This window comes from Platichthys flesus, chromosome 13 (assembly GCF_949316205.1).
Source record: "Platichthys flesus chromosome 13, fPlaFle2.1, whole genome shotgun sequence".
NCBI classification, from domain to species: Eukaryota; Metazoa; Chordata; class Actinopteri; order Pleuronectiformes; family Pleuronectidae; genus Platichthys; species Platichthys flesus.
This window is the reverse complement of record NC_084957.1, coordinates 11,201,312-11,214,577: the sequence shown is the minus strand read 5'-3', so window position 1 is coordinate 11,214,577 and position 13,266 is coordinate 11,201,312. Positions and strand designations below refer to the sequence as shown.

At 42.0% G+C, this 13,266-nt stretch overlaps 1 protein-coding gene across 2 annotated transcripts in view; it reads right to left on the bottom strand.

Annotated features, from left to right (window-relative positions):
* tanc1b (tetratricopeptide repeat, ankyrin repeat and coiled-coil containing 1b) overlaps positions 1-13,266 on the bottom strand; it is a 99,728-nt gene that overhangs the window by 55,369 nt on the left and 31,093 nt on the right. For both annotated transcript variants that reach the window (XM_062401975.1, XM_062401976.1), the window contains exon 4: positions 2,530-2,634. In XM_062401975.1, the coding sequence (XP_062257959.1) occupies positions 2,530-2,634 (105 nt within the window). The remainder of the gene's footprint in view (positions 1-2,529; positions 2,635-13,266) is intronic.

Below are 13,266 nucleotides of genomic sequence, written 5' to 3'. Positions count from 1 at the left end.
TCCTGTCACATAAACCCTTTCTGGGAGAAAACAACCAGCCACAGCTTCAACTACCAGGGTACAATGCAACATGGATATTTAATTACAAGGGATGCTTACGCTGTTGTCTTTGTTAAAAGCCAAGAAAACTTCTCACCATTGAAATTTGTAGCCAACCTCTGTGATTAATAACCACGTGCTTCCTGTTAACACCTCCATGAGCATACCCACTGTACGTGACTGGTCACATGATGCATGGATGTGGCCTGAAGCTGAGATAGTTTGGATGTAGCCTCAGACACCATATTACGTCAAATATAAAATGTAGGAATTTGCTCATGTGGGGGAAAAAGAGAGTCAAAGCGTATGTGGTTGAGCTCAAATATCTTTCAGCTACATTGGAGCTCTTCCTACAGCTGACAACTACAAACAGCCATCATCAATTCAGAATATATACAGCACCTAATTGTAGATAACGAGCTGGGTAAGTTTGCCGGTTCTAATTTATCAGCAGTCAACTTATTTTACCTGCTTAACAGGGCTGTGAGAAGGAGGTGGATATCTTCGCCCTGACTTGTCTGCTTACATTTATTGATTAACTGCACACATCAGGTGAAGAACAGCACACACACAGACACACAAACACAGACACACACACACACACACACACACACACACACACAAACCAACTATAAAAACAGGTTTTTTCTTCAGTCCTGAGTAAGATGAGTCAGAATTTACGATACCGGAATCAGACTGAAATGTCTTGGTCATCTGGTGCTGCACAAGGAAAGAGACTTCTGCTCTTATTTCAGCAGTTATGAGCCATAAAAATGTCCCTCATAAAGGCTGGGTATGACTGTTCTGCAGTGTCATTTCTCATTTGTCATAAACTGACCAGATCTGTAACTGCTCTCTGCTTCATTGGGAGAAGACCAGAGGAACAACACAGAAAGCCAAATTCAATTTAAAATCATAGCTCGGAATCTTTGTGTATTCCCTGTGTTTGAGCCTGAAGTCAGGGGCAGATCCAGGGGGGCACTGGCTCCAGCAGAAATCGGACTGGCTCCTGAAGAGCCCCAGTACTGCCAGTAGTCTATTTCTTTAACAATAAACTAGTCACTGACACTAACAATAAATATGACAACTGTATTTTCTTAGCATTTTAATGATGTAAATCGCGGCCCCTTTATGGCCCCTGATCTAGAAAGATCCTAGACTGGCAACTGGATTAAGTTGTTTGGTGCTTCTCTGCATTTTGTTGCAGTGAAAAGATTCTCACGAGGGTTGGTCAGTAGATCTGTCACTTACTTGCGAGATAGCTCGGTCTGGTATATCACCTGAAGAGTAATTTTAGCTTCGACTGAAATCAGAGAAGAGGCACCATTGGGAACACAAGTTTAAAATCAAAACAACACAAGCGTGTTGTGTTTTTTTTAAACATTTTCTGCACTCACATTAAGCATTGTTTTTCCTCACTGTGTTGGAAAGCAAAGACAGGTAGGAGGGAAGCACGTAGGAGTGATTGATTTTACGACAGCACAGGCATATGAATGTTGATGTTTATATACGTGAGCTTCAAGGGGCATCTCAGGTCTGCGGACCAGGGCAGTGCAGGAGGAATACGAGACAGAAAAGGGAGAGCTGAACTGAATTTACTGCAGTTGATTTGAATTCATACACAAAGAATTCGTGCTCACTATTTGCCCAACCGCACAGATTCTGCCCGTATGCAAACTGTGAGAAATCCAAACCAGGTGTGTCATTACACTATCTCGCTAACAGTCGGCAGCACACCAGCTGTCACGAGACAACATTTATCTGGCGTCCACTATCTGCCGGTAGCCCTCTCTCTCTAAGCCCAAACACTTCTCCGTGCCAGCTGAATGTCGGACACACCCTCGTGCCTTGGTGTGTAACATCAACAGTGACTGGGCTGTGCTGGGTTACTACTGTCTGCCTCATATGTACAATGAGAGGGAACAATGTCTGTGCTGCTGAAAATATCCCATCCTACAACCCCACTTCAGCATACGGCAGGAATTTGAGACATCTCGCTCTTACAGATATCAAAACATAGCATTTTGTGCAACAATACACACGATTTCCATCACAGGAGTGAATAAGCAGCAGTAACACAGAAAGCACAAGAACACACGCATGCATGTGCAAAGTTAGCAAGCATTTAAAGAGCTTCTCATCATTACATTGCATGGGAAACTAATTTAGAGCCTCCGTGCGACAGTGTGTCTCCACACAGAGGAAAACTGACTCTTCTGTAATCTAAACACACACTTTCAAATAAACACAACTCAATTGTTTCTTTGTATAAAGGGCAAGGAACTGGATCTTTAAGTGAACACTCATGCAGTCATTTATGAGGTCTTACCTTTGCTATTCTCTAACACACAACAAACATGCAGCTATGAAGACAGATGACATATAAAGGCACCATTGTGGACTCCTACACAATCATATTTGACTTAACACAACGTTTTTACAGTTTCTGCAAAGACCACAAGCTGACAGATACAAAAAGGTGAAACTCACCATTGTGCGAGGACTCCTTGTTATCGGCCACCTTCCTCAGCGCTGACACGATGGCATCAGAAGGAACACGAGGACTCTCAACATATTTGGGTTTCCTGCTTGGACCTGCCAGCATGAACCGAAAGATGCAGGGGGGAAAGAGAGAGAGAGAGAGATCGAGAGGGAGAGGGAGAAAGGGAGAGGGAGAAAGGGAGAGAGAGAGAGAGAGGGAGAGGGAGAAAGGGAGAGAGAGAGAGAGGGGGGGGTGAGGTGAGAGCGTCAGACAGACAGGCAGAGGGGAAAAGAAACAAAACTAGAGTTAGAGAGCGAGAGCGAGAGCGAGTCGGAGTCCTCGCTGGATTAACGTGTTCCAGATGGGACAAGCGATGAGAGGCGGTGGTGTCTTCATTGTACGGGCTTGGCTGCACTCCGCAGCTCGCATAAAACGAACACACAAACATTAAAAGAAAAAACACTAACGCGCACACACACTTTCTCAGACAGCTCCCTGCGCTGGTAGAAGCTCTGGTCTGTCTGACAACCCAGAATATCGTCTGCATGGTTACAGACTCCCAGTAAAAACACTGCTCGCCAGCTCTGGGAATGTAAACTACAGCAGGAAACCACAACAATTAGCCCCTTAGTGAACTGTGAAAAAAAAAGAACGCTCAAACATAAAGCAAAAGGGAGCGTTTCTGCATGTTTATCTGTGAGAAATTATACCCTCTCATTGCTCTGAGGACACACACGGAAAGATTAAGGTCCAGGCATCCTGGTGCGAGTCAGATGATGTATCTGGGACAGTGGTGGAGTTCTCTGAAGACCGTCTTTGTCTTTAGCGAGGAGCTGAGGTTAGCGGGCTGCGCTGTTCCCTCTGCTCGCACCGTGACAGAATTAGAGAATCCCACAGCTCCGTGCAAAGTGCTTGCTCACTGTGCTGAACTTCACAATAAATCACTGACACAGTCGCCCCAGTAGAGACGCACCTCCTTTTGCAGGATTTGAGTGTGTGGCCAGATTTGCCCCTTGTCCTGAAAAAACTGTCCTTTAATTTGCCTCGAAGAAAAAAAGTTGGGTTATTTGTTTAGTTGATGGAAAAGGCCTTCAATTTTTCTAAGAGCAGTAAAATAATTGTTTATACTTGCAGGAGATCCAGCAAAGAAACTAGACTAAATACTTAACCATGACACAAACATCTCCCAAGCGACTTCACTCTTTCAAGCACTCTTCTTCCACCCTGAGTAAAAAGCAAATAGATTCCAAAGTCCACGCTCAAGGATAAAACTGAGGATGAAGAAAGTAATGTGAAAAGAGGTGAATGTAATTCACATCCATAAATCCATTGAGAGTGGCATCAGCACTGCCTCTCCTGGCAACACTCCTCCATACCACTCCCGCCTTGATCTACTGTTAACTCATCCAAACCTCCTCCTCCTCCAGCCTCCTGTTATCAGATGACTGTGTGTGTAACCCCAGTCATAACATGAAGATTGGATAGCAGGGCAGAGATGGACATTTCCTATTACCACATCCAGTATCAGTCACTCTGACCTCAACACAAAAAAGAAGGAGAATTTCCTCCTGAACAATTTCTTAAAACCACAGCTGTGATCTCAGGAACAGATTATTGGGTTATTGACAGGACTGGTGGTGGGGGGGATAGGGGAGTAACAGCAACAGGAATGCTAGAGGAAACGCTCCGGGAAGTGACACTGCAATATGAGTGTTGAAGTTTACTTGCTGCACAGTGCCATCTATGGATATGCAACTTGAAATGCATAGCGTGGAGCAGCAGAAAAAATATTCTGCCTCTTCAAACAGAACTATCTAAGCTTGTTAGCAGAAGTCCACAGGCATATCAAAGTAAAAGCCGAATGTCAGTGTCTGTCAGAAGAACTGAGAGCAATAGTTTTAGCATTTTGTGATGATAGTGTGGTTCAAAACCACTATAATCTAAGGTGGATTTCCCACATGTGAGATGAGAGTGTTTGATTTGTGTTGATAGGTAGTTCTGAGAGTGAAGGGGACTGATCCAGAGATAACAACCATCAGCAATCCAAGCCAGCCTTCTGTAATGCAGCTCAAGCCAGAGAGTCTGTCCTGAAAACCTCCATTCAGCTGTGCATGGTCAGGCACAGTCTATTACCCAGGAGTCACACGGCTCCAATTAGAGTGGGACTAAAGAGACAGAGGGGGCTGTGTGTGAGACACACTTAGTTCAGGTAAATATCTCGGACCAAAGAGCGAACCACCCAATATGTCCTCTTGAATGTATTTCATCTAAAGACATTAGCGGGCATAGTTTGAGTAATCTAAACCATATGCTTAAGTTCAGATTCGGTTTACATAAGAAACCCACGATCCACACACGAAATAACAAACATGTGGCCGGCTATTGGAGGAGTAATTTTCGGCCACATCTTAAAGAGGTTGATAATAAGGGGAGGAGGCAGAAAGGTCTTTTCTCCAAGGCTGTGATGTCTGAGGATCCGACAAAGCACAGAGGAGTTTCTTTTCCATTAAAAATCTCATCTCCAGATTTAACAGGGTGCCATTATGGCCCGGACCTTTCCTGACGGAGCTGCTGACGAATAAGCGATTGCAGTCTTTAACAAGCATGAAAAGGTCGCAGCCACAGAAGTGTCCGGCCTGTGACCCTTGAAGGACGATGCCGAGAGATGAGATGTGCTCTCACTCATATCACACGTTGGATGCAAAATACGGAATTTGAATTTTTGACATGGACATAAATTAGTACATAATTTACTATTATATAAGTGGGACAATGACATGGCTGTGTAATAAAACAATATCAATAAGTATTGCAATTTTAGCAATATAACAAACATGCATGCACAGTAAGGCGGTATAACACGTAATTGATCTACCTTAGACTTTGCTCTTTGTCAGGTGTTCATTCTCTGCTCATAAAGAAGAGCTTAAAACAACGTTCTGTTTTTAAACTAGGAAGAAATAATAATTAGAAATGTATCATGATATGAATTTTTGGCCATATCGCCAGTCGCTACAAAATCATCGGCAACTCTCAGTTTCTAGACTCTATAAACAACCATGACAGGAGAAGATTCAGATAAAGAGAAGGAAAAATCTGAGGAAATATCAACCAACCTTGAGCAGAACTGAAAAACAGCAAGTGGTATTGGATTGTCTTCCTTGAAAAAAAAATGTGTCTCATTGTCATCAAGGGCTCAATATGTGTTTCTTCTAGTGGGACATGGAGGATCTTTTCTTTTGCTCTTATGTGTCAGTAACTCCAAAATCCAAAAGTGCAGTGGGTTTTGTCCTTATTTTCTCAATTGTGTATTTTTATACTGGTGTCTATATACATAGACATAGATATAGAAAGAGCGGTGGTCTAGTGGGAGAGGTGGTGGTCTAGTGGCAGAAACTTGGACTATGGGCAGAGAAGTTCTCTGGTTCGTCTCTGGTTCGACTCCACGAAGAGACAACGAAAGACAAACCTGGATTGATCTCCCTACCCTGTCAAGTGACCCTGAGCAAGGCACCTTACTCCCCCAACATCTACTCCCCGAGCGCCGTACATGGTCGCTCACTGCTCTGTGTGTCCTGCACCAGATGGGTCAAAAGCAGAGGTTAAATTTCCCTACCTGCATGAGTGTGCCTTTGCATGTCTGTGCATGTGTTTGGGACTAATAAATGCATCTTAATCTTAATATATATGTATATAGGTATATGACTCCATATATGTATTTTCTTGCCAACTCCCGAAAAAATTGTTGACATCTGGGATTTATACTATGGTTCATTAACATGCTCTGCCCCTCTTAAATAAACAGATAAACAAATAAGATAAAAGGGTTGGACAAGTCCTTACTATGTGTAACTGCAACATGGGAATATCTAACAAATAGCAACACAGATAAGTATTGAAAGGTGATAGAAGAGCGTATGGGATATGAGGTACATATGATTGGTCCATCAAAAGCATTGTTTCAGCTTGCAGCCACAATATCTCCAACAGTACTTCAAGTAAAACCTACTCAATCACTAGCTGAAAACACGGGCTGCTCTCCTTTAGTGCCCCGTAAATATATGTGTACATTTGTGTCTACGAACAAGTGTTAGCTGAATAGGGAGACAAGCAAGAAAAACAGAGAGACAATATCAAAGGGTAAAGCAGCGAGAGAAGCTGCGACTGCCAAGGACGCTTGGACCAGCATTCAGCGTCAGACTCAGGAATCCACGAGCGGTAATCAATCAGTCAGTACGCACAAACCTATACCAAACAGATAACTATGACCAACAACTTGTTATGTCCAGTACATTCCAATGAATGAGGGGATTGTCCGTGGTTTACGACGTGATCAAGGAGTTTTCCCAGCATTCTTCGAGATAGACTCTTGACACTCTTCACATTTCAACTTATCAACGAGACAGTGTGTCCTCTTTGTGCAGCAGAAGGGGAGTGAAAGCAGCCCTACAACAGCCCTCTTTATGGCCCAAAATGTCATTCTTCAACTCAAAAGTGAAGTGGAACTAACGGCTCACGGTCATAGCCGGTCAGTCAGTTAGTCAGTCATGGTTTACACTCATGTCTATCCAGACCCACATAATACATGTTGTGTAGACTTAAAAAATGTTGTATTGTTTGACTGAGATGTAAAGGAGATATCATGAAATACATTGATTTAATTTTGTTGTTGCTCTTGTTCTGTGTTAAGCCACAATATGCTCTGCACAGTTGCAATCAGGGGGATAGAGCTGCTGGAGCAAGGTTTCACAGAAGCCCACCCACAGCCAATCGGGAGTAGCTCTCAGCTGTCAATCATAATGTTCCGGCCTGTTTAATTCTAAAAAACTAAAAGTTTCAGCTGACAAAGCTTCAGATGAGGATGATGCTGTAAAGCAGCAAAGATCTATACGGTCACTACAAAGTGATTTGAAGGTTGAAACCAAAGATATGTGTCACCAATTCACTGTCCGACCAAATGTGAAATATTGCGTTATGGCATTGAAGAAAAAGTGCATTTGCAGAACATCAAGATTACACAGTTGACCTTTTACCTTCTGGATATAAAATGTTATCACTTGATTCTTCTATCCAACAAGACATTTGTGTGTATGAAGTCTTGGGTTGTGGCCAAATACATCACATCCCAGTGACCTTGACCACCAAATCCTTTCATTCGTGAGTCCAAGTGAACATTTGTGCCAAATTTAGAGAAATTCCCTCGAGGCATTCATAGATGTTCCTAGACATGGATATTGCATCCATGAGTAAAGTAGGGACAGATGGACAATCCGACACCATAACAACTCTGGCCTTGACTGTCACTGGCATGGAGGCACAAAAATAATTTATTCCAGAAAATAAATGATATAAGAGATTGGTATTCTTAGCACTGTATAACGAACCAGTTTATTCTGTGAATGTCCTTTGAAGAGCATTAGGTGTTAAGCGTTTAACATTTTCACCATTACAGCCGTGAAATACAGTCGTGAGATTAGAGCCATGGTTCATAATGACCTTAACTTGTGAATGATAATTTACAAGTCATTTCCTATTCACAGCCTGACATACACAGTGCTGCCCTTATCCTGTCTGCTTAATGCAGTTTCTGCACTGAACCACAATGGGAGGCTAGTTATCTTTTTTTTAACACCATGTTTAATAGTCATGACTAATCTCACACATGCTGTTTCACAGTGGGATATGAATTATGTGTTGGTCTCAACTATGGACATGGTCACACATTGTAAAAAACAATTATATCAAGTGAGCCAAAATTTGTACTTCAATTTAACCATTTAAATGAACAACAGAACATTAGGTCCATATTGAAGGAGGAGACATTGAGAATAATGTAATAATATTATGAGAATAAAGTAATAATTGAGCAGTCATTTTATCACAAGAACAAAGTCCTAATATTGTGAGAATTAAATCCTTATTTAAGAAGAAAGTCGTAATATTATGAGCATTAAGTCGTAATTTAATTAGAAAAAAAACACAATATTACGACTAATAGCGTCATATTAAGATAATATTAAGAAATGTATTCCACACTTTCTGGATCCAAAATTTCTGAGATTAACAATCTCACTGTTTCTCAAGGAACTACGAAACTCCCGAATGTTATGACTTTATTCTTGAAATATCAGATTTTTCCCCCCGTTGAGTTGTCCCTTAAACTTCATCACATAAATGTGGTTTGATACACTTTTATATTTTAAGAGTATCCTGAATTTCCTGACTGACTGAGGATATATAATAACAGTTTATTCAGTTATGGTTTCTGATGCAGCGAGTGGACTGGGATCCCACTGCAGAAGGAAAATGGGGGGGAGAGAGACTGCATTTGATAAGGAATCAAAGCCGGAGTGTAGTGAAGTGCGGTGAAGTGGAGAACGGGATAGTACTTTTCAGTGGGTGCCCATCAGAGGAAGCTTTCAAAGAGTCCGTGCAGCATCACATGGTCTTTTACAGCTCAGCTCTTGGAGAGGCATTAATTTTCCCCAGGGCTGTCTGGTTGCTGTCAGTTCCCCAGAGGTGACTTCAGGAGAGTTCACCTCAAAGGAGCCACAACAGGCTTTGTAGACATTTTTCATCCTCTTGACAGAATTACAAAATAAACCACACTCATCTGGCAATGCAAGAGAAGACCAAGAAAGCTGCTGGTTGAACACTGAGATCATGCCTCCTCTGTCATTATTTGTCAGAAACATTTTTAAGCTGATTGTGGAAAATTAGTAAATTATCAGTATTAAGATTATTAAGCAAACAGCCATTTATTTATTCTTTGTAACCATGAGGCTAAATGACAAAACAGGAATCCATTAAGAAATTCTCATGTGTTTTACCAAATGACTTTGTGTTAATATCCTCTAAAGCCATCAGTAACCTCCAGTCTGACCCTTCGTACAGTCACTTTACTAAATGGATGTGGTGCTTGATAACCACAACAACAACAACACACTGCAAAGACTATATAGTGGTTTAAGCGCTAAGCACTTCTCACGTATATCCTTTAATGTGCTCAGAGGCAACACCGAAGATGCCGCTACAAAAACAGAGTTAAGGAGGAGATAAGCAACAAAGAGGTTATAGGGTCAGACCCCTGTGGATGAGCCCCGCCACCTGATCCGCTTTAACGTGCGCACAGACACACGCACACGCACACGCACACACACACACACACACACACACACATACACAGGGCAAAGGAGAGAGCTAAATATGGCAAGCTGGTTGCTGAAGGGATCCTTAGAAGTTGTAGAGATTATTTTCAGGTTATCTTCTTGGGTCTAAAAACCTGGATTATAATTGTGCATAGCATAGATGAAAAGCCAACTCTGTAGCCTACACAGGTGGCCTAGGCAGTTGGGTGCCTGTGTTACTCTGTTATTATACAACCAAGCTCTAGTTTGTGCCACAGTTTCTATGCTAACGTGTGTGTTCTTTAAACAATGGCGACTGAAACTGAGTACATCGTGGTGGGGTTGCATTGCATTGATTTGTCTACTGTCTGAGACGTATGGATGACACATGCTGACATGGGGCCAAACTGTTGTTGCAGTCTGTGTCATCATGACATGCAGTTACATTTCTAGGGAGATGCACGTCAGGCTCAGCATAGCCACAGGGTACTTCCTAAGAGTTCCATGTAGGGTACGACGTAGGCCACGATGCAGTGTTTTAACGGCCAAACTAATATAGATTAAGCACGTATAAAGTAGTAGTGGTATAAATTTGTCATTTTAGCTCAAACAAAGAGTATCACCAGAGTTGCCACCCTGCCTGAATGAGAGAAGAAAAAACTCTGGTGATGATTTACATGTTTGTTTGGCTGCTCAATTAGTGAATCATCCTCTGCACCGCATAAAGCCAAAGCTTCCATCAAAGCAAAAAAAAAAAAAATCACTTAGCTCATTTTACCACACAACCACCAGAGAGCACTTCCCATGTGGTCTAATTGCATACATACCAATTAAAGTGATACACTACTGATGGCAGTAATAAATGTATATGAATAGCGGTTTTATTATCCCTGACATTCTGACGCAGACATAAAGCAACTACACTGAGGTCACACGTCCACTGTACATTCAGAAACATATCACCTCTCTACCTACCACACTGCAGTCCTCCAGCCTCCTTGTTTAATCCATTTTTACAATATGTTTTATTCAACTGCTGCGGTAATTGTACTTAAGTATGAATGCAGGAGAGATGGGTTTATTTGAATAGTCAACAGTTGTGTTAACTTCATATTTACAGATGCAGGACAACCTAATGCTTTTAATCCCTAAACAGCACAGTAACCTATTGCAGCCAGTGGAGGTCACTGTGGAGATGGAGATACCCTGGAGACTGTGGAACCATTAATTTCTATCAGCTCTAATGGCTTAAAGAGAGCTGGAAACCATAATTACTGTGTCATCAACTAAACTCTGCTCATTTCATATTGAGGGCCCTCTGGTTTTTTAAATACCTGATCTCTGACCTGTGCTGCTTTGGTGCAGGATGGGTCCACTCAGGCGACATTCCTGCAGTAAATGTCCCCTCCGTTGTGCCTTCAGAGGTCCTGTAAACTATTAGGACTGTAAAACCAAGGTGCTGTTCAACACATGTCCGGGTGCTGTGTTTCATGGTTAAGCTCTGGGCTTAGCTGATCAAAGCTGTGGCAGTCAACACCACCAGAGCTTTGCGGCTCAGGCATCCGTCACACTCCTAATTAACTCAATGTTTCCCTGTTGTCCCTTGTGAAGTTTTTTCATGAAAAAGAACAACCACTAAGTTGGGGCCTTCCTAAGTGTGATAGATTATCCAATGTGTCGGGAAACGAAGCAAAGCCACAAAATGCTTTTTGAATCTGTGAAACCACTTCCCCTCAAAAGACGTCAGTGAAGGCTGTGTGGGAGTCTGACTCGAGTAAATTGAGTGTTCCTTAAAAGTCAAAGTATATAAATGAGCATGATTTTCAAACTCTGTATGAAATGTCGCCAGTGATACAAAATAACAACTACAGATATGATTCCCCCAAACACATTCTAAAAGCACTGCATCAACTAATAATTGATCACTCTTTTGTTGAGTCCTTTCCTGACCCACACTACATCCCTCCACCAGGTTTCATGATAATCAGCTCAGTAGTTTTTGCGAAATGATGCTAACAGACAAACAAACATAGTTTGCAAACAAAGCCACATTGCCACTTCTCATATGTTTGGATGTGAAAAAAAAGGTAAGGAGCATAAATAGATGTATAGCGTTTCTGAATATTTGTTTGGGTTATTAAATGTCTGTTTATCTATCAGAAAAACCTACATTGTACATCTTCTAGTTTCACGCAGCCACAGGGCTCACTGTGTCCCACTCTACCCCCCTGTGTTTTCCCCTCAGGATCTATACTGATCTCGTACAGGGCCTGTCTGGAATTAAGAGGTTTAATCTCTGTATAAAAATATTTAGCCATTTAGATGTGGTAAATATATATAATTTTCGTTGGGGTGGGTCCTGTATTTTATTTATCAAGTGTACGTTTCCTAAACATGTTTCCTGTGCTGGAAAGTTCACAGTCTCCACATCTGTGTGCATGACCGCAAACATCTGCAGGCAAATCTTTACTGAGTCAGAACACCTTTCAAGTTCTGACAATCAGCAGTACAGATCAAAATGGCACTTAAACATTTACACCCAACATGAATTCCTTATCCTAGAATAAGAGCAAACTTGCTTGTTCATTATACTGCTATATGCTTTCGAATAATGTGTTAGTTGTAAATACTGGCTCAGATTTCCAAACCATGCTGAACCACTCACTGATAATCAGTTTAGTAACTGAACATCTACATAATGGTAATAAGTCACAGGGTCGTCTCATTTTTATAAATTTTTTGTAGAGGGTGGAATAAAAGTAATTTCACCAAGAGCGGAGGCTTGAAATTGAGTTTAACACGATGTCCTCTCTTACGGCTCAACGGGGCAGAGAAAGAAAAAATGCAGCACGGCCAACGTCGTTTTCGTCACAGAGCTGAGACATTTCCTGCTGTATGTGTTTATTAACTGGGGGTGTGAACTCTCCCCCGGCGGGTTTTCACAGTTACCCCTCAGGACAGAGGAGGAGAGCTGCCGGACCCTCCCCCAACCTTCACTCCCCGGTCGTCCTCCGTAGCATCCTATCTTGTCAGTCCATTTTTTTTCTCATTCTTCAGAGCACGCCATGAGGGAATGTGCCTTTAATGAGAGTTCCCCCTTCCCCAGTCCCCAGGGCCCTTTTTTCACCTTCACAAACCTGAGCCTCCTCTCTCTCTTCATCTCTCTCTCCTGCTCTGTCAGTCCCTTCATGTCTTTAAAATATACATTTTCTCATTGGTGGAATAAAAACCACAAATCTCAAATCTTACATCACTTAAGGTGGTTGTACAGATTTGTTTTGAGTGGAGGCTGAGCTAATTTACCTCTTTGCAAATATAAACTGCATCTGTCTGTTTCATAGAATATATATATCCACAGTCTTCCATATAAAAAAAAATCATTTAATGAAAAACCCTGAAACACAACAGGGATTTATTTTACAAGAGATCTTAACATGAACGACAAGTCCGAGCAAAGATCAAGCCGAACCATCCCCCCCATCCCCCCTCCCACCAACTCATCTTTACACTAAACAGATCAAAGCTGTAACCACTCTAAACAAAGGCTAGATAGCCCGCAGATGAATGCCACATGTGAGTGGGGCCACACTGACCACTTAAAGGATTTCTCTCCTCTTT